We start from the raw sequence: 23,862 nt of genomic DNA, 5'->3' as shown, positions 1-23,862 counted from the left end.
AAATTAAAGGGAACAAATCCATGGGAAAAGGGGATAGGGACCAACAGCACATTTTATTGGAAGCAGCAGAACCAATTCCACCATGCTTCCAGTATCTAGTTCAGGGTTGGAAAATGAACCCAGTCTAAACTGTGTTAGAAAGCTTTCTAAGCTAAATTTGGGGCACTTTTTAAAGTCTGGAAATAGTCCTGGGCACTTGGCAGATAGTCAGTCTGCAGTAGAGTGGGTAGACAAGGAGATACTGGCTTTGAAGGCAGCCAGTCAGTATCAAAAACTGCTGAGACTTTTCAATGATAGGGCCAACATTGATTGTTCTTGCCAACCTTGTCTCTACAGTATAACACCATATAAAAAAAACCTGTTATGGTCAACAGAGTGCAAAAACCCCAAACTATTTACTACGATGTTTAAAAGCTCAACACTGTACACTGTCGAGTTGAAGAAGTGTTATTAAAATATTGGTTCTGTGAAATAAAGATGATTCCGTAGTTTGCAGAAACAGCACAAACCAAAATGATCAATAGTTCCAAAGGTAATGAGCCAGAACTGCTAAATACATATAATGGGGAAAACAAACAAAGCAATCGTGGGAGACCATTATTGTATATAGCTAGAATATGTGGGAATCATCCCACTATTATATCATTAACCTTACTAATAATGTCTTAAAGGGACTGCATCCTTGGAGAATACTTCTAATAATAATCTGGATGCACATAGTCAGGCTATGGAAAAGGTTATACTGAAGGAAGATTACAAGCAAATCAATAATGCTTCCATCTTAATCTTTAATGATGGATCTCTTGTGGGATTCCTTAGTATAAAGTGGATGATGTACTATCTTGCAGGCACATTAGTATTTTCCAATGTAATTCACAGCGTCCTTTTTATTAAGTTGCAGTGACATCCCTTTAACACCATAAATTCCAAAGGGGAGCTGGACAGTTAATGGGAAAACCTGTAAACAATGGAAAGTATTTAGTAGAATGCAAGACTAGTACATACCCTTAAAAGGTAAAAACTTCACTTGTGTAGTTAAGCAACCATAATCAACAAATGAGGTAAGAGAGACGGTACCAAGCTAAAATAAAAGGCTTATGTAAATATAAGGATAAAAGGGAACCAATGAAGAGGAGGAGCTATAAAAAGTAGCAAAGGGATACAGAAAGTGTTAGGAGATATCAAAGTCAACAGAAGGATCTTTATGGATATATTCAAATAAATGGTAAGGTGCAAAGTAGGACCATTAAAAACAGATACAGGCAACACTGGTCAATGGAGGATTTGAGGAAGAGGATGATTAATTAAGTATGAATATATCGGACTTATGGCTCAAGAATGGGCCATTTAGTCCAACCAGTACACACTCGTGTTTATGGTCCATTTGAGTCTCCTCTCATTAATATTTACCATGTGTTCCCTGCACCCCAAATACCTGTTTAGGTTATCCTTAAATGCATCTATATTATTTGCTTCAGCCACTTTCTGTGGAGTCAGAGAGACATACATGCAGAATTTGCCCATCGAGTCTGCACTGACAATAACTAGTGAGGTCCACATTCTTATCATTCTTGGCTAAACAAGTTTTACAGAACTGAAATAACACTGGTGTAAGGAAACCGAGATGAAGTTGAGGAGAAGTACTTGGTGGATTTAATACATGTTTTAAAGAAAAAGTTCCTTCATTTCCCTGCAGTGATGTGCCAGTAGATGAATACATTACCGAATCAAAGTGAACAGAATTTAAGAATTTAAATTCAGATCATTGGTACTATTAGAATAATGGTAGGTTCATTCATTTTGTGAATCACTCTGATTAGTCTATTGCACATCCGTTTTAACTGTTAGATAATGTACAGATTAAATCAGTCCCAGGGCTGGACATGCAAAGAGGATGAATATAGTGTTAATTCATCACACACTGAGACAGGAAACACTCAATCAATCCCTTACCACAGTCAATGGGTGATTCACAGCTCAAACCTGTGTTGCTATCATCTAAATTCATTTAAAGGCAGGAGGGAAAGACAAATGAATTATTATTATTTAATCCTCATTCCCAAAGAAATTCTAAATGAACAGTAACTTGAATACATGCCACACTCCTAACATATAAAAAACGCCAAGACATCAAAGTTGCACACTGTCGAGTTCAAATTGGACAGCGAGAGAGACAATTGTGCGGAGTTTTAGCTGAAACCATCAACTTTAATGATGAATATTTGAATATAAGGAATCCCTTGTTCTCAAACAACTTTGTGTCAGGCAGGAGACACAGCCTCAGCAAAAGTAACTGAGCCTGAAATGATGGCTGCAAATGTAATTGTGCACCATTATACATAAAAAGTAACCCATGACACCAAACAGGTACAACATCTAAATGAGAAAAAGGGAAATAACTGTAAGACATCATATATCCCAAGGTTGTGGAATCGAGATGGGAGGATACATTCACCGGTTGACATTTGCTGATTGCAATACAGCAAGCAGAGCAGGAACAAAACAAGTAAATTTTATTTATATTTAGGCTGTATTTCAAAGTGGTATTTAAGTCACAATACAACAAACTAAAAATCAGATTGTTACCACTTCATTACTTTCCATTTCCCTCCTGCAGGAAACTACTTGCACTGGGCTGCAAATTCATGTTATTTGATGTTCATTAACTCACCCAGAAGCTAGACTTTATGTAAGGTTTTCAAATGGAGAAGACAAAACAACTGACCCTAACTGTAACATTCCAGTAGAGGTTTCTGAAGAGCATCCAAGCCACAAGTATCTTTGTGGATTTATTTCCTCCCTTGCCTAGGGCCATCAAGGCAAATTGCTGTGCACCTTGCTGCCACACTTAAATTTCCCTATACTGTAATGAACAACCCTTGTGTTGCAAATTACAAAGTACCAAAAAGAATTAGAAATATAACAGTTCCTGGCATCACTAACACTTAACAGGAGACAAGATTACCTTTTGAATAGCTGTGTGCTTTAAAATTAAGATGCTATGTTTATGTTTCTAGTTTTCATGTCAAAGCTGAAAATTTTAAAAATAGGTATTGTAAAGTCATTGATTTCTGCCTGGAATGAAAAGTGAATTATGGTTGCTGGCCCCAAAGTGATCCACCATTGACACCTCAGTCACCTACCCTGACTTATTTCCCAAGAGTAGGTCAGGTTTTGCACCTTCTCTAGTACTGATCCACATACTGAATCAGAAAATTTTCTTGTACACTTAACAAATTCCTCTCCATCTAAACTCTTAACACTATGGCAGTCCCAGTTTACTTTTGGAAAGTTAAAATCCCCTACCATAACCACCCTACTATTCTTACAGATAACTGAGATGTCCTTACAAATTTGTTTCTCAATTTCCCTCTGACTGTTGGGAGGTCTATAATACATTCCCAATAAGGTGATCATCCCTTTCTTATTTCTCAGTTCCACCCAAATAACTTCCCTGGCTGTATTTCTGGGAATATCCTCCTTCAGTACAGCTCTAATGTTGTCCCTTATCAAAACCGTCACTGTTCCTCCTCTCTTGCCTCCCTTTCTGTCCTTCCTGTAGCATTTGTATCCAGCAACATTAATCTGCCAGAATTGTATTTATAAATCCCCTAATAGTCAGCGGGAAATTGAGAAACAAATTTGTAAGGAGATCTCCGTTATCTGTAAGAATAATAGGATGGTTATGGTAGGGGATTTTAACTTTCCAAACATAGACTGGGACTGCCACAGTGTTAAGGGTCTAGATGGAGAGGATTTTGTTAAGTGTGTACAAGAAAATTTTCTGATTCAGTATGTGGATGTACCTACTAGAGAAGGTGCAAAACTTGACCTACTCTTGAGAAATAAGTCAGGACAGATGACTGAGGTGTCAGTAGGGGAGCACTCTGGGACCAGCGACCAAAATTCTATTAGTTTTAAAATAGCAAGGGAAAAGGATAGACCAGATCTAAAAGCTGAAGTTCTAAATTGGAGAAAGGCCATTTTGACGGTATTATGCAAAAACTTTCAAAAGCTGATTGGGGGCAGATGTTCGCAGGTAAAGGGACGGCTGAAAAATGGGAAACCTTCAGAAATGAGATAACGAGATTCCAGAGAAAGTATATTTCTGTTAGGGTGAAAGGAAAGGCTGGTAGGTATTGGGAATGCCGGATGACTAAAGAAATTGAGGGTTTTGTTGAGAAAAAGAAGGAAGCATATGTCAGGTATAGACAGGATAGATCGAGTGAATCCTTAGAAGAGTATAAAGACAGTAGGAGTATACTTAAGAGGGAAATCAGGAGAGCAAATAGGGAACATGAGATAGCTATGGCAAATAGAACTAAGGTGAATCCAAAGGGTTTTTACAAATACACTAAGGACAAAAGAGTAACTAGGGAGAAAATAGGGCCCCTCAGCAAGGCGGCCTTTGTGTGGAGCCGCAGGAGGTGGGGGAGATACTAAACGAGTATTTTCCAACAGGGTTTACTGTGGGAAAGGACATGAAAGATATAGAATGTAGGGAAATAGATGGGGACACCTTGAAAAATGTCAATATTACAGAGGATGAAGTGCTGGATGTCTTGAAATGCATAAAAAGTGGATAAATCCCCAGGACCTGATCAGGTGTAGCCTGGAACTCTGAGGGAAGATCGGGAAGTGATTGCTGGGCCTCTCACGGAGATATTTGTATCATCGATAGTCATAGGTGAGGTGCCGGAAGACTAGACGTTGGCTAACATGGTGCCATTGTTTAAGAAAGGTGGTAAGGACAAGCCAGGGAACTATAGACCAGTAAGTCTGACATCTGTGGTGGGCATGTTGTTGGAGGGAATCCTGAAGGACAGGGTGTAAATGTTTTGGAAAGACAAAGACTGATTAAGGATAGGCAACGTGGCTTTGTTCATGGAAAATCATGTCTCACAAACTTGATTGAATTTTTTTGAAGAAGTAACAAAGAGGATTGATGTGGGCAGAGCAGTAGATGTGATCTATATGGACTTCAGTAAGGCGTTCGACAAGGCTACCCATGGGAGACTGGTTAGCAAGGTTAGATCTCATGGAATACAGGGAGAACTAGCCATTTGGATACAGAACTGGCTCAAAGGTAGAATACAGAGGGTGGTGATGGAGGGTTGTTTTTCAGACTGGATGCCTGTGACCAGTGGAGTGCCACAAGGATCAGTGCTGGGCCCTCTACTTTTTGTCAGTTACATAAATGATTTGGATGCGAGCATAAGAGGTACAGTTAGTAAGTTTGCAGATGACACCAAAATTGGAGGTCTAGTGGACAGCGAAGAGGGTTACCTCAGATTACAACAGGATCTGGACCAGATGGACCAATGGGCTGAGAAGTGGCAGATTGAGTTTAATTCAGATAAATGCGAGGTGCTGCATTTTGGGAAAGCAAATCTTAGCAGGACTTATACACTTAATGGTGAGGTCCTAGGGATTGTTGCTGAACAAAGAAGCTTGGAATGCATGCTCATAGCTCCTTGAAAGTGGAGTTGCAGGTAGATAGGATAGTGACGGTGGCGTTTGGTATGCTTTCCTTTATTGGTCAGAGTACTGAGTACAGGAGTTGGGAGGTCATGCTGCGACTGTACAGGACATTGGTTAGGCTACTGTTGGAATATTGCATGCAATTCTGGTCTCCTTCCTATCAGAAAGATGTTGTGAAACTTGAAAGGGTTGAGAAAAGATTCACAAGGATGTTGCCAGGGTTGGAGGTTTTGAGCTATAGGGAGAGGCTGAACAGGCTGGGGCTGTTTTCCCTGGTACGTCGGAGGCTGAGGGGTGACCTTATAGAGGTGTATAAAATCATGAGGGGCATGGATAGGATAAGTAGACAAAGTCTTTTCCCTGGGATGGGGGAGTCCAGAAGTAGAGGGCAGAGGTTTTGGGTCAGAGGGGAAAGATACAAGAGTGACCTAAGGGGCAACTTTTTCACGCAGAGGGTGGTACGTGTATGGAATGAGCTGCCAGAGGAAGTGGTGGAGGCTGGTACAATTGCAACATTTAAAAGGCATCTGGATGGGTATTTGAATAAGAAGGGTTTGGTGGGATATGAGCCGGGTGCTGGCAGGTGGTACTAGATTGGGTTGGGATATCTGGTTGGCATGGACCAGTTGGAGTGAAGGGTCTGCTTCCATGCTGTACATCTCTATGACTTTATAATGAATTTTATTCAAGTAATCAAGGTACGTTGATCCCAATCCAGCTAGCAACAGTGGAAACAGGGTCAAAGACTAAAATAATCCACAGTCTGAATCACGGATAAATCTCATCCTAGTAAAGCTGCATTCATAAAACATTAATAACCCCACAAAATTTGCCTAGAAATACAATCATGCTGTTATTTTAGGATGACTCAAATCTTCCAAGATACAACCTGTGGTGACAAGACCATAGAATTAAAGGATTTTTGCAATCAGAAGCTAAATTTCCTGCCCTATCAAGTAATGCACAGCATCAGAAATATTCCAGTATGCATTCCTTCACCTGCTTTGTTCACTATGTTGGTCTGCCCCAGAGGATTTCTATAAATTCTCCCCACGGCCATGTGAATCAGATGAGTCCAACTCTCACTATGTCATTGCTTTTTCAGCAATGTTTCTGACTGTTCAGACCCTGACCAGGAACTATATTCACCAATTACTCTTGGGATATCACTTTGTTTTAACTCTCGCATATTTTTGGTTACTTCAAGTGCCTTCTCATTGAAATTCAGGGAACAAAGTCATACTCTTTATAAACAACAAGCTGTGGCTATCACCCTGTGAGAATTAAAATACAAAACGCTTTGCAAGTGGAACTAGGAATTTTTAAAATTCAACACCAATTGGAAATGCACAAGTAGTTCTCTTACTCTTTTCCCCTTAAACCTTCTGATAGAGGAATCACATAACTCCATGACTTCTGGGTAACCCTCACAAAGTGAAACAATTCAACATTCTGATAGCAATAAAATCATAAGGTGTGAGAAAAGACAGGGAAAGTTTCCTGTACACAGGCTACACGTCTTAGGGGAAAGCAAATCTCTGTAAGAGTTCTACTTTGGTGATCATCATGTTTTCCCATTCCATGAAAGGTTTGTGCTTGTAAAATAATTTTAATAATAGACAACAAAATTGAAAGAAACAATTTAAATGATATCTTAATGATTTGCAGCTAGAAAGAGAGAAAAGTGTCAAAGCTTTTAATATTGTGCATTAACTGTATATGTACTGAAGATCCCAGTACCTTGCCTACGGCTCCGGTTGCTGACGCTGAAAAGTCTCGGTTTTCTGGGAAAGTGTATGTACCCATGAGACAAAACTCCAAAAACAGCCAACTGCAAACCTCCAGGCACAAACTTCAAACAGACAATCAGCAAAAGTAAACACAAGGAAAATGGAAATAAGGACAAGAGCACTGGGGTTTCAAGGTATCATGCGATTCTAGGACCACAGGTTGGACATCTCTTCTCCAATGAGAGTTCCAGCGTCAATAAACCAGATTGCAGATGAACTAAATCACCTAGTAAATATCACAGGAACAGTGTTGTACCATGCAGTTTCATTGATACTTGGATGGTTTATCAGCCACAAAATCCAACCAGACAGCAAACTCTGGAGATTAATCTTGCGGAATAAAACTGGTTCTGCTATAACGCGGCAGTTCCGTTCCCATACAATCCCATGTTATAAGAAAATCGCGTAATACTGACTATTTCAACTAACGGGGCCAAAACTGCATCATAACCAATATATGCTTTAAAAGTTTGCACTTTAGAAACAATGTCCCAATTCGTCAATCGCGTTAAAGTGAATTCGCATTAACGAAACACGTGTTATACACCTGTATAACATGGTACAGATGTTGCTGCATTTCCTGTATTGGGAATTAGTGGGTCTTGATTGTATCCCAGCGTTGTGTGTATAGTTGTATTCTGCTAGATTGAAATTGTTGCTCTCATAAGGCCTGCTCTCCAATAGAGCACCACCGATACTCAATGGAAAGTTTTATTCATGAGGTTTTAAAACTTCCTGCAAATACTCCTGTGAATCCTGGCACTACATGATTTCAAAGCAAATGGCTACAATTCAAATGGAGTCAACATTATTACCATTAACAGAAATACCAACCTTTAAATGCCAAATTCTCAGATTACAGAAACAATACAGATTTCGTGTCCTGACCCCTTGGGAACCAGAGATCTTTGTCTCAAAGCAACTGTTTCTCACAAAAACACAGCAAGATCAGGAGACAAAAAAAATCTCTCTTAAATTGCACAACTCTTTTAAAAAAGTTTACTTTCCAAATGTACTGCTACCTTAAAAGGCACCTACCTTGGCCTCCAGGGTACATGCATCTAAATGCTCGTCCAAGCTCCTCTGCTTGTACCCTGCCTGCTGGAGTCAATTCCCCTCCCCATTTCAATACCAGAAGTAGTGATGGATCATTCCTCCTGGAATCTGCAAACAAATGAGCCACGGCCATTAACCCTTTCAATATTATTTAATTTTCAAATGCACTGCAATATTAAAATGACTCAGTTGGTTAAAAAAGCACTATGCAAATCAGTCATTAGGTACAATTGGTCTCAGTATTCTTGGGCTGGAAGAGAAGAAAAATCATTCGGAATTCTTGCTCCAAATCAGGGTCTGGTAACCTAAGCTGCTGGAAGTTGCAATGACGTAGATTATAGCCATGGAGAGGATTGACTTAGCTATGCTATACTCAGTTGCCCGGGGTCAACAGTTTGCTGAGTCCCATTATTTTTCGGTGATGTTTGAAGAATGGCCCCTTGAATAAGAAACAATAGGTCAGTTATCACCATTCCAATCCAAGTTAAAAGATCAATGGCTAATGTTCAGACCAGTGGCAGAGAAACACAATTTAGGCTGACACTCCCAGTATGTTTCAAAGCCAATTCTGCATGCTGGAAGTGCTGTTTCTCCACTAAAACTAAAAACAAAATCACTCTCTCAAGTAAATGCACCCAACTCTAAATCCCATACCTTCCTCTTCACTTGAAGTTTTGGGTTGTCCATGAGGCAAGTATGTCATCTGAACCTTCCTGTTGATTCCAGAAAAATGACCATACCTGTAAAATACAATAATGCATTGAAATAGTGAAAATAAAGCTCATTAATGATGGAATTCAAATTTAAAAGTAAAAAGAAACCACAGAATGCTGGAGAAACTCAGTAAATCTGGCAGCATCTATGGAGAGGGTAACACCAGACTTAATGTTTCAAAACTGATAGAATTCTGAAGAGGAGTCATACTGGACTTGAAACGTTAACTCTCTCTGTCTCCACAGATATTGCTAAACCTGCTGAGTTTCTCCATCATTTTCTGTGTTTATTTCAGGTTTCCAGCATCCATAGTATTTGCCTTTTCATATGAAAAATAGCAAGTGTTGAAGAGCGTAGATCAGTCAATCTCTGAGAGAGCAAGATACAGCAAGACTGTCAAAGGGTGATAACTGAGCCATGAACTTCAGCAGTATTAATGGGTGGTATTTGTGCAGGAGGAGGAGGAGGCATGCGTCTTCTTCAGATCTCAGTAAACATCAGGAAACTTGTTCTGACCCAAAACTAGCTAAAAGAGCTAGAAGTATTTTTAAAAAAACACAGGAACACTAAAAACATAAACATGGTTAAAGGTAAAGTTGCCATAGTCCCAGGGAACCATGAGGTTGTTTTTCATGGGAGAGAGGAGCGACTGATTTTTGTTTAACCAAAGGATCACCAAGGACTAGGCAGGGGCTGAGGTTGAGAAGGTAGGGATCTTCATGGTGACCTCAGGTGATGTGGGAACATCCGGATTACAATTACTTCCCCCTCAGAGCACTTACATTTCCAGCACAGTCTTTAACTGTTCTAGCTTGGATTTCTTCTCCTCTATTTCACAGTCATTATGCTGGCCCAATTCTGCTAGAAGCTCACGGGTAATGTCTAGAACTTCCTGAGAATAAAATGCAACAACTACAATTAAATCCAAGAAATCAAAAAAATCCAAACATACCTCCAATGAGAGCAGCCTGTTGGCCCCATTATGGGAGCATACAGTACTTGGCCCAACAAAGCCTCTCATGCCATTGAATGAAAGCGAATGAGTTTTAATAGATGTATACAATGTTATAATAGGTTCTGGTAAAGTAGATAAAAGGAACCCTGTTCTCATTAGCTGAAGTCAGGTAAAGATAAAGAGACCCAAGTCCCAGCAGACCATAGAACTGCTCGCTCATCAGAGAGAGAGAGAGAGAGAGTGACATGACTGGTAGTGATGAAGCAACTACTTGGGAGGCTAATATCCTGTTACCAAGTCACGCTTTATTTACACGTGCAAAGTCCTTGATATTGGTCAGGCTTCCTGAGCCAACTCTCAGTGAACACAACCTCTGACACTCCTGATTATATCTGTCAGCCAGGGCTCCCTGTTTGGGCCAGGTTAACTGCCCCAATCAGGGAACTCTCATTCTGTGAGATCTGCCTGGCTGACCTCATGACAAATCACGACAGGTGGTTTAACCAGAAAGTCACCACATTTCAGGCGAGTGCAAGGTTGAGAAGACAGGACCTCCACAGTAACCTCAGCTGGCTGTGCTCTACGTTCCAACCCAGCTGTCCAGCCAACTGAGTTAAACAACACCCTAGCTGACACAAAGACGAGGGGGCAGAGATATAAGGCAAGAGATGCTGGGGCGTATGTGAGGAAGATAATTTTTCACAAAGGATGATAATGATTGGCAACTCGTTACTTACAATAGTAGTGTAAGAGAAGTGGATTAATGATTTCAAAAAGAAACTGGATTGCTCCTTGAGTGGATTAAACATTCAGTGCTGCAGGGTTTGAGTCAAGGAACAAAACTGACTCCATTGCCCTACAGCAAGCCAGCATGGATCTGTTCTGTCCTTTAATGACTATGCAATAGGTTAAAAGCACACTTTGCCATGAGAAAAAAATTGCAAACCAAAATCTAACAAATTACTGTATTGACTGTCAATGATGGATAAACTGAAGCATGAAGTGGGTGGCCTTGTATTCAAATATAAGAAAGTGAGGACTGCAGATGCTGGAGATCAGAGCTGAAAAATGTGTTGCTGGAAAAGCGCAGCAGGTCAGGCAGCATCCAAGAAGCAGGAGAATCGACATTTCGAAGATAAGCCCTTCTTCCTGAATTCTCCTGCTCCTTGGATGCTACCTGACCTGCTGCGCTTTTCCAGCAACACATTTTTCAGCTCTTGTATTCAAATAGCCTTACCAGAGCTTTCTACATCTGGTGTGAGCATAGACTTTCTGCAAAATGCTACGCTGCACACCCCATTCCTGAGAGCTACTGGTACTTGCAGTGGCTGCACCCCCCAAAAGAAACATTTGAAACTCACTGAACTACAGAATTATCTCATACCTGAAGCTGCTTTGGTTTCTTTAACTTTAGTTTGCCAGTCTTGTATCCTTCATACTTCTCAAACAAGTCAAAGAATCTGCAATAAGAAATGTTGGCATATTGAAAACAAAGGCGAAAGATGGTCAAATAGGAATTTATGCCTTGCAAATATTTAGGTGAATTATCAGAATTTAAACTTATCGAAGCTACCTAATTTTGAATTTTCTCCCTATACCAAAGGAATTGGACGAAAGTTATTAAAATATTTCTTAAGATGGCTAAATGCTTACAAATAAACATGACAAATCAAAACAGCCGTCTGTTAGTGCAGAACACGAGTAACACATTTTGTTGAAGTTTATCTTGACATATTGCAATGATATATGACAACTGATTGCCAGGCTTTGTCCGTATCTCAAACCCAGCTGACTAATTCCAATTCTTTAACAGAATAGGGGAGATTTGCTGGTGCATTTCTGAGGGAAATGTCCTGGCAAATCAGTCAACTTGCTCAGTTTGAAATTTAAACAAAGCCTGGCAGTTGACTGTCAGTCAGCCTTAATGCATACATTCTCCATGGGAATACCCCTACCAGAGTCCAAATGACGACCAATCAGCACTCTCTTTCCGTGCAGTAAATGTGGTTTTCTCCTTGATTATGTACATTTTTTCAAATTAGGTCCTAGTGAAACAAAGTGTTTGATTTATCTGTATTCTAAAATGATTGATTTTAGAGTTTGATTTTGAGCTAGTGGCTTATTGGCTTTAACCTGTGTTTCTGAAGTAGTTCAATGACTAAGTTAATTACTTCTGTAGCCATGGTGATTTCTTGTAAAAACAGAAGAGAGAGTTCTAGGAGAGTAGTAGGGTTTTGTTTTCATTGTGTTATGGACTAGACCAAACCCCCTTCAAATATATCAAGAAGATAATCCAGACCCTAATTTGTATTAGCGAGTTTTGAGGAGATTTGTAGCTCAGGTCGAGGTTCTGGATGTAGGTTCAACCTTCCAGCTCATAGTATGGTCACAATTGGAAGAGTTTATATGAGCAAAGTAAATAATTGTGTATCAAATTTTCAGATTTAAAAGGCCATAGATGAATTTTTTCCCCCGTTTGATTAGGAGAAACACCTATAGCTTGTAAAAGGATTTGTGGTTTCAGTTTGGAAGTTTGCAGAAATCTTGGCAAAAGCTGGACTTGCCCAGTAATCCACAGGAGGGAGCTACACCAGATTTTAGAATATAATAAAGGCTTGGGTATAACAATATATGTGCTTAGATACACTTTCATTTTGCATATTCGTAAACATAAAACTTCAAGCCATTTATCTTCTAGTTTTACATTATTTTGTAACATTTATCAGATAGTTAAAAAGAAAATACTGGTTGGGTAATAATGACTTAAGTGCCTGGAGTGGCCAATACTCTTGACTCTGAGCCTGAAGGTTATAGGTTCAAGCCATGCTTCAGAGACTTTAACAGAAGTCGAGACAGACACCACAGTCTAATAGTGAGGGAGAGTCACATAGTCGTAAATGTCCTTCGGATGAGCCATTAAGCTAAGGTCTCGGCTGCCCCGAAGGCAAATAGAAAAGGTCCCAAGGCACTATTTCAAAGAAAAAGAAGGGAGATTGCCCCAGAAACCTGACTGATATATATTCCTCAATCAACATCACTTTGGGGGCACAGTGGCTTAATAGCACTGCTGCCTCACAGCACCAGGGTCCCAGGTTCGATTCCAGACTCTGGCATCTGTCTGCGTGGAGTTTTCACATTCTTCTCTCGTCTGCCTGGGTGTCCTCTGGGTGCTCTGGTTTCCTCCCACAGTCCAAAGATATGCAGGTCAGGTGAATTGGCTTTGGTAAATTGTCCGTATTATTAGGTGCTCTAGTCAGATGGAAATGGGTCTGGGTGGGTTACTCTTCAGAGGGTCAGTGTGGACTAGCTGGGCCGAAGGGCTTGTTTCCACACTGTAGGGAATCTAATCTAATCTAATCTAAACATAGATAACTTGGTAATTATCACATTGCTGTTTTTACAGCTGACTTTGTGAAAATTGGCTGTCACGTTTCTTATATTCTCACACTTCAGGGGTATTTCATTGGCTGTAAAATTATTTGGGTTGAGATGCAGAAAGGTGCCGTAGAAAAACGGATCATTCTTTTACAGTAACAGCAGCACTGGAGAAATTCCCAAAAAGCAGCAAACAATGCTAAGATTTTAAAATTACATTGTCCAAGTATTTAGTTCCACACTAAATTTGCAGAGTCTAAATTCAAGATCCAAAAGGTTATGGCTAATTTGTAAACTGTTTGTAGAAAATAATTATAAATGGGTCCTGTTCTGGCCTAATGAAAAACTGACACCACTCAGTTTAGTCACTTTTGGTACATCTCTGTTTGTCTGTTCCAAGTTACAAAGGAATTGCAAAGGGAAGTACAAAAGTAGGTAGGTACAGACCATCCTTCCAATGCTTACAATCCACCATTCACAGATTTTTGTTCTCTCCACTGGACGATGCAGAAGCCATCCCAGGCTCTGTTATTCAATGTCTGAAGTACATGCTGAACAAGACAAAGTACAAAGACAAATGCAATCTAACTGGAGCACAGACTGATACAGCCATACAGTATGGAAACTGACCCTTCAGTCCAACTAGTCCATTCCAACCATGTTCCCAAATTAAACTAATCCCACCTGCTTGTGCTTGGCCCATATCCCTCCAAACCTTTCTTACTGATGTATTTATCCAAATGTCTTTTAACCAATGTAACTTTACCTGCATCCACCACTTTCTCTGGCAGTTCATTCCACACACTAACCACTCTGAGTGTAAAATTACTTCCCCTAATATCCTTTTTAAAACTTTCTCCTCTCATCTTAAAAATATGCCCCTTAGTTTTGAACTCACCTGCCCTCGGCAAAAGACCATTGTCATTCACCTTACTTATGCCCCTCCTGATTTAATAAAACTCAATAAACTCACCCCTCAATCTCCTAAACTCCCGTAAAAAAATGTCCCAGCCTTTTCTATCTATTTTCATATCTCAAACCCTCCATTCCTGCCAACATCCTAGTAAATCTTTTCTGAATCCTGTCCAGTTTAATAATATCCTTCCTATAACAAGGCAACCAGAATTGCACACAGTATTCCAGAAGAGGTCTTACCAACATCCTGTACAATCTCAACATGACATGCCAATTCCTATACTCAAAGGGCTGAGCAATGAAGGCAAGCGTGCTAAACGCCTTCTTGGGCAGCGCAGTGGCTCAGCGGTTAGCAGTGTTGCCTCACAGCGCCAGGGACCTGGGTTCAAGTCCAGTGTCGGTGACTGTCTGCGCAGAGTCTGCACATTCTCCCTTATGGTCTTAACCACTCTGACTATATGTGACGCAAACTTTAAAGAAATATATACCCGAAGCCCTCAGTCTCTGTTCTACAACACTACCCAGGGCCTTACCATTAATTGTATAAGTCCTGCCCTTGTTTATCAACATGCTATACCTCATATTTATCTACCTGCCCCTCAGTCCATTGATTCAATCAAACTAGATCTTTTTGTAATCTTAGCTTCAACAACAGCCTCTGATTCATACTCCACTGGTTTAGCAACATGCCTCAGCTTGCTTTGTTGTGCTACTCCAAGACGAGTGATTACAGGTAATGACCACTAACACTCCCAAATTACTTGCATCCTCCCCCCTAGGTAGTTCACCACTTCTTTCTTACTTTCATCTTATGCAAAAAAGCAAAATATTTACCTTATTTGTAGTGATCTATGAATCTTGCTTGCTAACTAAATCCTGCATCCCAGGAATTAATCAAGTGAAACTTCTCTGGACTGTTTCTAATGTAAATAAGGAGATCATCAATCCTCCGGGTATGGTCTCACCAAATTCCCATACAGATGCAGTAAAATTTTCCTATTCTTACACTCTAGCCCCTTTGCAATAAATACCAACATTTCATTTGCCTTCACTGTTATTCTCAAAAAGTAACGTTTTGTATTCATGTCTGACATAATGCAGATCCATACACCACCAATTTGCATACGGCATGGGGAGTTCATGGCTCCCAAATAAGATAAATATCAGCCACAGACTGACCTGGCACCTTTTCAGACCTGGCTCAACACCACACTAGGCTCTGGCCAAAACAAACTGCCAAAGAACTCCTTTCCTTCTCTACCTCAGAATTTCCATTGAAACAGTGTATTGTATTTCTATTCTTCCTGCCAAAATGGATAAGTTCATATTTTCCCATCATACTCCAGCTCCTAAATTTTTGTCTCATCATTTCACCAATCTATACCCCAATGCAAACTCTCTACCTCCTCTTTAAACTTACTTACCTACCTACCTATCTTGGTGTTATTTGCAAACTTCGCTACCATCCATAGCTTCAGTCTACATAATATTGTAACCACATTACTACACCCTAAACAATCCCTTTTTATTTTGATGGGATATTCACTGGGGCAGCAGGAAAACTATCCAAGTAAAAGTAAAAATACTGCAAATGCTGGGATATGAAATAATAACAAAGTGACGGAGAAACACAGCAAGTTGGGCACGATCTGAACAATTCCAGAGATAGAGTCTCAAATGTTGAAAATTCTCTCTCCACAGATGCTGCCAAACCTGTTGAGTTATCCATTTTGGCATGAAGAATAGAAATACAGTACACAATTTCAATGGAAATTCTGAGGTAGAGTTGGGCCAGGTCTGAAAAGGTGCCAGGTCAGTCTGTGGCTGATATTTATCTTATCTGGGAGCCATGAACTACCCATGCTGCCATGAGCTGCCAGAAGTGGTTGAGGCAAGTACACTAACAACATTTAAACGGCATTTGGACAAATATATGGACAGGAAAGGATTAGACAGACATAGGCCAAGTGCAGGGAAGTAGGGTTAGCATGGATGGACATTTTAGTCGGCATGGACCAGTGAGGCCAAAGGGCTGTCTCCGTGATGTAGGACTCTATGACTCTAAGCCATCCTACTATTGCCTTTTGTGGCACAATGGCAAGTTTTGTTTGAGAACACTCCTGTAGAATACATTTTACTCAGTTAAAAGCACAGTGTAAATTGCTTTCTGATGGGCAAAGTGCATTTCACGTGTAAGGTCACAGGGTGTTTCATTGCAAACAAAATCACTGTCAGCTTCTCATTTGGTAGCAAAAAGTATTTCCACAATCATTTCATGGTACTATCTGCCATTATAGAAAGCTCCAACTTAAATTATTTAATTGTAAGGAGAAAGCTATTTCCACGGTGGCTCAATGCCTCACAGCACCAGGGACTCGGGTTCAATTCCCACCTCGGGCAACTGTCTGTGTGGAGTTTGCACATTCTCCCAGTGTCTGTGTGGGTTTCCTCCGGGTGCTCTGGTTTCCTCCCACAGTCCAAAGATGTGCAGATTAGATGAATTGGCCATGCTAAATTGCCTGTAGTGTTAGGTGGATTAGTCAGGGGTAAATGTAGGGGAATGGGTCTTCAGAGGGTCGGTGTGGACTTGTTGGGCCGAAGGGCCTGTTTCCATACTGAAGGGACTCGAATCGAATAGAATCAAATCTAAATAAAAAATGGTTGTGTGTGTTGGGTGAAAGTAGCAGTTGACAGCAGCTTAGGCTCTGGTCAGGTCAAATTGCCTGTATACACAATGAGTCACAGTGTTATCAAAGTTTCAAAGATCACTGGCAATCAATCAGGCAGAAAAGACTGAACATTATGCCTCGCAGACACGCTCAGAAATCACAGTGTATGCAACAGTTATAACCTTGCCACACTCAAGATTAACTTCAGAATCTGACATTCTGTCATACCAACTCTGTGTTGACAAGCCAGCATAAACACTGACGTTGATTCACAACATGCTTGAAATATGGGCAAATCAGCAGCTAGTGCATCTGATTCCAGACAAGATTCAACCACATTAGTGTAAAGATAATGTGTGATGTTTAGACACACAACAGCCAAAACCAAATTTAATGGTACTATTAACTTACTGAACACCACACAGCGTCTGCAACATTAACTGCTGACATAGAGCAGTAAACTGTTTGCAGGAAGCTGAGAATAAATAAAGATCGAACTTACATTTATATAACACTTCTCACAATTAGGTGTTCAAAGACTCTTTACAGCCAATGAGATACTTTTTAAAGTAATGAAGAGTTGTGATGTAAGAAGCACAACATTCAATTTGCAGAGTGATTGGTCCCACAAGCAATGACTAGATATGTCTGGGTAAACTGCTGAAGTGCTGTCAGTCGAGGGCAAACGTTGGTCAGGATATACAGGAATTTGCTTCCCAACTATTGCAGGGGAACTTTTACTACCACCCCAGAATATAAATGGGGCCTCAATTTAATGTCTTGTGAAAAATGTTGCTTCTGACAGTGCAATGCTCCTAAAGTAAAACAGCACAGATACACTTCCAGTGTAAGACCATAGGAACAGGAGTAGGCAGTTTGGCGCCTTGAATCTACTTCGTCATTCAATAGGATCATTGCTGATCCAACACTCATTACATCCATGTTCCTGTCCTTTCCCCATAGGCCTTGAATCCCTAACTGATCAATAATCTGCCCATGTGATCCTTAAATAGAAACAAGGACTTGTTCTCACAGCTTCCTGTGGCTAGGAGCTCCAAAGACTCTCAAGCTTTGCTGAAGAAACTTCTCATTTCAGTCATAAATTGCTGCTCCTTTCTGTTTTTAATATTCATTCTCAGGATGAGGGCATCACTGGCATTTACTGCCCAGCCCTAATTGCCCAGAGGATAGTTAAGAGTCAACCACACTGCAGTGGGTCTGGAGTTACATGTAGGCCAAACCAGGAAAGGATGGCAGTTTCCTTCCCTAAAGGACATTAGTGAACCAGATGGGTTTTTCCAATCAACAATGGATTCATTTTCATTATTAGAGTCTTATTTTCAGATCATTATTGAATCCAAATTCCATCTACCATGGCAGGTTTCAAACTTGGGTCCCTAGAACATTACCTAGGTCTCTAAATTAATGGTCCAGTGATTACACCACTAGGCCATTGCCACCTCCTCTTTATTCTGAGACTATGCCCTCTAGCCCTAGACTCTCCTATGACGAGCAACATCCCATCAGCACTTACAATGTCAAGCCCCTTAAGAATCCCATGTTTTCATGAAATCATCTCTCATTCTGCTCAACTCCAATGCATAGAGTTTAGCAGAATGCAGCCTGTTTAGCCGTTGCTCATGAACCAGGGATCATCCTACTGCACCTTCTGTAAACTGTCTCCAATGAAATAAAAGATTTTCTCAAAGGGGACCAAACCTGTTCAAAGTACTCCAGCTACAGTCTCACCAGTACCTTGTACAGTTGCAGTAATGTGCTCTAAAGTCTTTAGTGAAACTGGAATGCACAACCTTCTTAGGTGTACAGAGGAACCCCTGAGCAATGGTTAGAAAATAATGCATTGAAAGTCACTAACTGGGCAGAGGTGCGTAGATGACACAATGCACAGAGTGACCTGTTACTTTCCTTCTTACAAAAAATGTTTTCAACACTTGCAGTTAACTTTCACTAACTTTGGATGCATGACTTCCATCTTCATCTTTTGTTTTGGAGTTCGGTCACCATGTCGAATGATTGCAATGACACAGCGCAGTTCCATCCTGTGAAACACACAACATAATGAGTTTATTTTAATCAGTACAAAAAAAGCACAATTAAAATGACCCTCACAGAATACAAATTGGAGTCATAGAGATGTACAGCACAGAAACAGACCCTCCAAATTGTTCATGCCGACCAGCTGTCCCAACCCAATCTAGTCCTACCTACCAGCACCCGGCCCATATCCCTCCAAACCCTTCCTATTCCTATACCCATCCATATGCCTTTTAAATGTTGTAATTGTACCAGCCTCCACCACTTCCTCTGGCAGCTCCCTCCATACACGTACCACCCTCTGCATGAAGAAGTTGTCCCTTAGGTCTCTTTTATATCTTTCCCCTCTCACCCTAAACCTATGCCCTCCAGTTCTGGACTCCCCAACCCCAGGGAAACGACCTTATCTATTTATCATGTCCATGCCCCTCATGTTTTTATAAACCTCCATAAGGTCACCACTCAGCCTCTGACGCTCCAGGGAAAACAGCCCCAGCCTATTCAATCTCTCCCTATAGCTCAAATCCTCCAACCCTGGCAATATCCTTGTTAATCTTTTCTCAGCCCTTTCAAGTTTCACAACATCCTTCTGATAGGAAGGAGACCAGAATTGCACGCAATAGTCCAAAAATGGCCTAACCAATGTCCTGTACAGCTGCAATATGACCTCCCAACACCCCTACTCAATACTCTGACTAATAAAAGAAAGCATACCAAACGCTTTCTTCACTATCCTATCTACCTGCAACTCCACTTTCAAGGATTCATCAAATAAATCAGATAACTCTTGTGCAGAAGAGTAATGCCACATATTTAGTCAAAGGAGAGCTTGTTGAGAAGGGATGGTAGTACTTTCTTTCCCCATTTCTTTCCCTATCTTTAGCCTCAAGGAGACCAGAAGTTGAAGCGCTGCATATGAGGGATAAAATATTCAAGAGTGACACTGCAGAGAAAACAGAGCTCATGAAGTGCAATTGGAAGACAGAGCAAGTTGAGCTGCAGCCTTGGTAAATAAGCCTTGTGACTATCACCAATATCATGACTTTAAAGTAAAAACTGTCATTATCTGTCTATTGGGTGTCAAGAGCGGGGGAAACAACTTTGGAAATAGAAGATAGAAAAATTAAAAAGGAGACTTGGAAGGCAGAGGAAACAGAAGCTATCAGCAAATTAGGTTGTAGTTCAAAACAATTTGCAAAAGAAAGCCTAAAGGTAATATATCCAAATGTACAGAGCTTTCACAATAAGATTTATGAATTAACAGTACAAATAGTTGTAAAAAGATACAATGTGGTGTTTATAGTGTGACTGTACATCCAAGAGTATTCAATCATTAGAAAAATATTCAAAAAAGGAAACAAAAAAAAAACAAGAGGTGAAGATGGGCATTGCTATTGAAGTATTACATATCACTGCAATAATGAGAAAGTATATTGGCATAGGAAATCTAGATGTGGCATCAGTCAGGGTGGAGCTAAAAAACAAGGGGCAGAAAACGTTAGTGGGAGATGTCTACAGACTTCCAAACAGTAATCATGGCAACAAGGGTGCTTTGGTAATTCCAGGTGACATAAATTTATTTGCATATTGGACAAATCACATTAGTAACAACACTGTGGCAGAGAATTCTTGAAATGTATATCAGATGTGTGTGTTTTAGACAAATGCATTGAGATACCAAGAAGTAGTCTAATCCAAAGCTAGGGTCATAACTCTCAACAAAGGTATGAGGAGTGAATTGGCTGCAATGTACTGGGCAACTTCATTAAACGGCAAGTGTGTGGATAGGCAACAGTTAACATTTAAGGAACAACTGCATGCATTGCAATTGAAAGGATACAATTGGAAAAGCAGCCAAAATCAAAGAGAGGTCACAAAGTTGCTAGAAAAATCCACAAATTTGGGGACAGGGAATAGTTTAGAATTCAGCAAAGGGGGAACCAAAAGGTTCACCAAGGAGGGAAAATTAAAGTACGAAAGTAAACTTGCAAAGGTTTTAAGTATGTAAAAACTACTTCAGTTCTGTCTTCAAAGAATAAAGTTCAAAAAATCTTCCCAGATATGCTAGAGAAGCAAAGGTTTATTGAAAAAGAGGAGTTGAAAGGGACTACCATAAGCTAAACTAAAGCGTTGAAGAAACGAATGTGAGTAAAAGCCGGCAATCCCTATAGCCTGATAATCGACACACTGGAATGTTAAGAAGGAGGTGGCTATAAAAATAGTTTGTTGTTATTTTGCAAAATTTTGTAGATTCTGAAACAGACCTGACAGATTAGAGGATGGCAAATGTCATCACATTATTTAACAAAAAGGAAAGGAAAAAAAAAACAGGAATTACTGAGTGGTTAGGCTAACATCAGCAGAAGAGGCTGATTGGTCCACTCCTGCTCCTAACATTCTTGTATGTTCCACATCTAAACAACTGGTCGCATGAAAATAACTATTACCTCATTCTTTTGCCAATCAATATCAGTACACTGGTTAGTGAGCCTCCTGCCACTGAAAGCAGCTTCTTATCTACTCTATCAAAGTCATTCATGATTTGTATAACTGAAGTCTCTCATCTCTGGTACCATTTTCATTAAATATACTTCATTCTGAAAATCAGCAAATTAAGCAAAAGTTTAAACTGACATTTGACCTCAGTTTTTTTTCTGACCAGAAATCTCTCTCTGCTGAGAGTTTTGACTTACATAGTTCCTGAAGTGGTTGGAACAATTGGAATATCTTCAGCTTCTGTGGGTATGGACCATGGTATCTGCAGCTGAGGGGCGAGTTCCCGCATAATTATATTACTGCGGAGAAAGACAAATTCCATTCAAACTAACTTCTTCCATACAGTAATACAACACACAGAATATTTAAATTCTTAAACAGGTTGTGTTGAAAAGATACACACAGGTCTCAATCAACTGAAAGATAGAGAAAAACAGGTTAAGATGGTGAAAACAGATCCTCAGAAAGAATCAGAAATGATGAGAAATATTTTCAGACACTGATGGACTTGTGCATTTCCAATTTTGCTTATTGCCTTTCTGTGAATTCTCCCCCTGTTAATACTGATGACTGCTCCAGTCCTGCAATGCTATCCATGCACATTAGCACAAGATAGCTGAAAATCAAAAAATAGAGAAATTAAACAGTTGGCTCATATTAAAAGACACTCAGACAGCAGAGTGAGTTGATTTGATCTCCAAGTTTAAACAATGTGAATTATTCTGTAAGGAATTCAAATCCTGGAGCATGCAAGGAAACTAATCATGAACTCATGCTCTTTCTGATTTTTAATTAGTTTACTCATTATTTTAAGTAGCCAAGTAAATAATATTCTTTTAAGCATACAGATATTATGGCTTAATATCTTCAGAAATATAAAAAAATTGTATGCATCAGACAAAAGAGGTTACAGATCTAAGACGTTAGACCAAACATGATGAATGACAAAGTTGAGTACTGTCAATTAATCATATTTCCTCCTATAAGTTCTAACATACAGTTTCTATGTATTTAAAGGCTTGTGTCTATAAATTTGTACCTCAATATTGCATTGCGTTGAACCTTCAAACTAATTTGTTGATCCTTATTTAGGGACATTTGTGCCAGACCTAATTACTAGTCAAGGGTCTAGATTAGAGTGGTGCTGGAAAAGCACAGCAGGTCAGGCAAAATCGACGTTTTGGAGTTCCTGAAGGGCTTTTGCCTGAAACGTCGATTTTCCTGCTCCTCGGATGCTGCCTGACCTGCTGTGTTTCTCCAGCACCACTCCAATCTAGACTCTGGTTTCCAGCATCTGCAGTCCTTGTTTTTACCTAATTACTAGTCAATACTTACTATTAGACAAAATTGGTTAGACTGTAACATTGGTCCATGTTAACTGCGGACGTTATGATTCATATAACATATGGGAAGTGATTTCTCATTTGCAATATATGTACTCTCAACTATCTATTTTAATTTTTCTTCTTTTAATTAAAACTTTCTTCCATTTTCCAGGTCACAGACTACTGAGCACAGCCAAGGCCACAACCTGCTACTTTCCAGGCAATTTCAGACTTGACATTTAGTCCACTTGACATTTCTCTGCTTCGCCCAATCTCACCATGTAGCCATACTGGCATCATCTCTGCCATACCGCCACTCCACAATCCATTGACAGATAGTAAAACCAGGATGATTCTTTCAGGATAAATGTCACACTTCTACATTTTAAAAATATGCCCTTTGATACCGAATGGTGTTCAAAAGTAGACTTATCTGATGTGTACCCTAGGATTTTTGCACAGTCGTCATAGTATTTCATGGAGTTTTTCACAAAGCTGAATCCATTGACGTCACAAACGTAGGAATGCCCATTCGCACGCAGCAGATCAAAACCACATACTGTTTGCTACATAAAACAAAATGTGCACAAATCAAATCAACACTGCCTGCTCTGCATCAGTAGAAATCTAACAAGCATGTACTCCCAATAAAAATCAAAAACTCATTCAACTAGATGAAACAAAGTTTTATTTTACAAAATGATCTCTTTTCCTCTCCCTATGACCCAAAGGTGCTTGTGCCTTTCTGGAATCTACAGATTATGGGTGACAGTTGCACTTCAATCCCTCTTCTAATTGTGCGGCTGGCTTTTGAGCTGCAGATGTCTTGCAAATGGCATCTTCCCCATGACTAACACAGCCACAATATCCAGCAAGACTGACTGGCTGATTACCAGGAGTAGGAACCTTGGCTGATATCCTTCACATTGCCACAGGGCACAAAGGAAAATCTGCATGTTTCCCAATTAGAAAGATTTTGTAAAGGGCTTCATTAGGTGATGGAGAAAAAGGTGACCAATAAACAGAAAGAG

General features: G+C 40.0%; 1 protein-coding gene across 10 annotated transcripts in view; it reads right to left on the bottom strand.

Annotated features, from left to right (window-relative positions):
- The window catches only part of ppip5k1a (diphosphoinositol pentakisphosphate kinase 1a), a 171,298-nt gene that overhangs the window by 98,750 nt on the left and 48,686 nt on the right, over positions 1-23,862 (bottom strand). For 6 of the 10 annotated variants that reach the window (XM_043680429.2, XM_043680433.2, XM_043680435.2 and 3 more), the window contains exons 9-16: positions 23,276-23,397; positions 21,704-21,805; positions 18,929-19,015; positions 11,381-11,456; positions 9,824-9,933; positions 8,982-9,067; positions 8,310-8,435; positions 1,954-1,998 (exon numbers count right to left, since the gene is read on the bottom strand). In XM_043680429.2, the coding sequence (XP_043536364.2) occupies positions 1,954-1,998; positions 8,310-8,435; positions 8,982-9,067; positions 9,824-9,933; positions 11,381-11,456; positions 18,929-19,015; positions 21,704-21,805; positions 23,276-23,397 (754 nt within the window). The remainder of the gene's footprint in view (positions 1-1,953; positions 1,999-8,309; positions 8,436-8,981; positions 9,068-9,823; positions 9,934-11,380; positions 11,457-18,928; positions 19,016-21,703; positions 21,806-23,275; positions 23,398-23,862) is intronic. The other 4 variants (XM_043680430.2, XM_043680434.2, XM_043680436.2 and 1 more) reach the window with 1 other exon arrangement.

Source organism: Chiloscyllium plagiosum, unplaced genomic scaffold (assembly GCF_037043375.1).
Source record: "Chiloscyllium plagiosum isolate Xiang-an unplaced genomic scaffold, Cpla_swu_hap1 HiC_scaffold_42, whole genome shotgun sequence".
Classification (NCBI taxonomy): domain Eukaryota; kingdom Metazoa; phylum Chordata; class Chondrichthyes; order Orectolobiformes; family Hemiscylliidae; genus Chiloscyllium; species Chiloscyllium plagiosum.
This window is presented reverse-complemented; position numbering and strand designations above follow the sequence as displayed.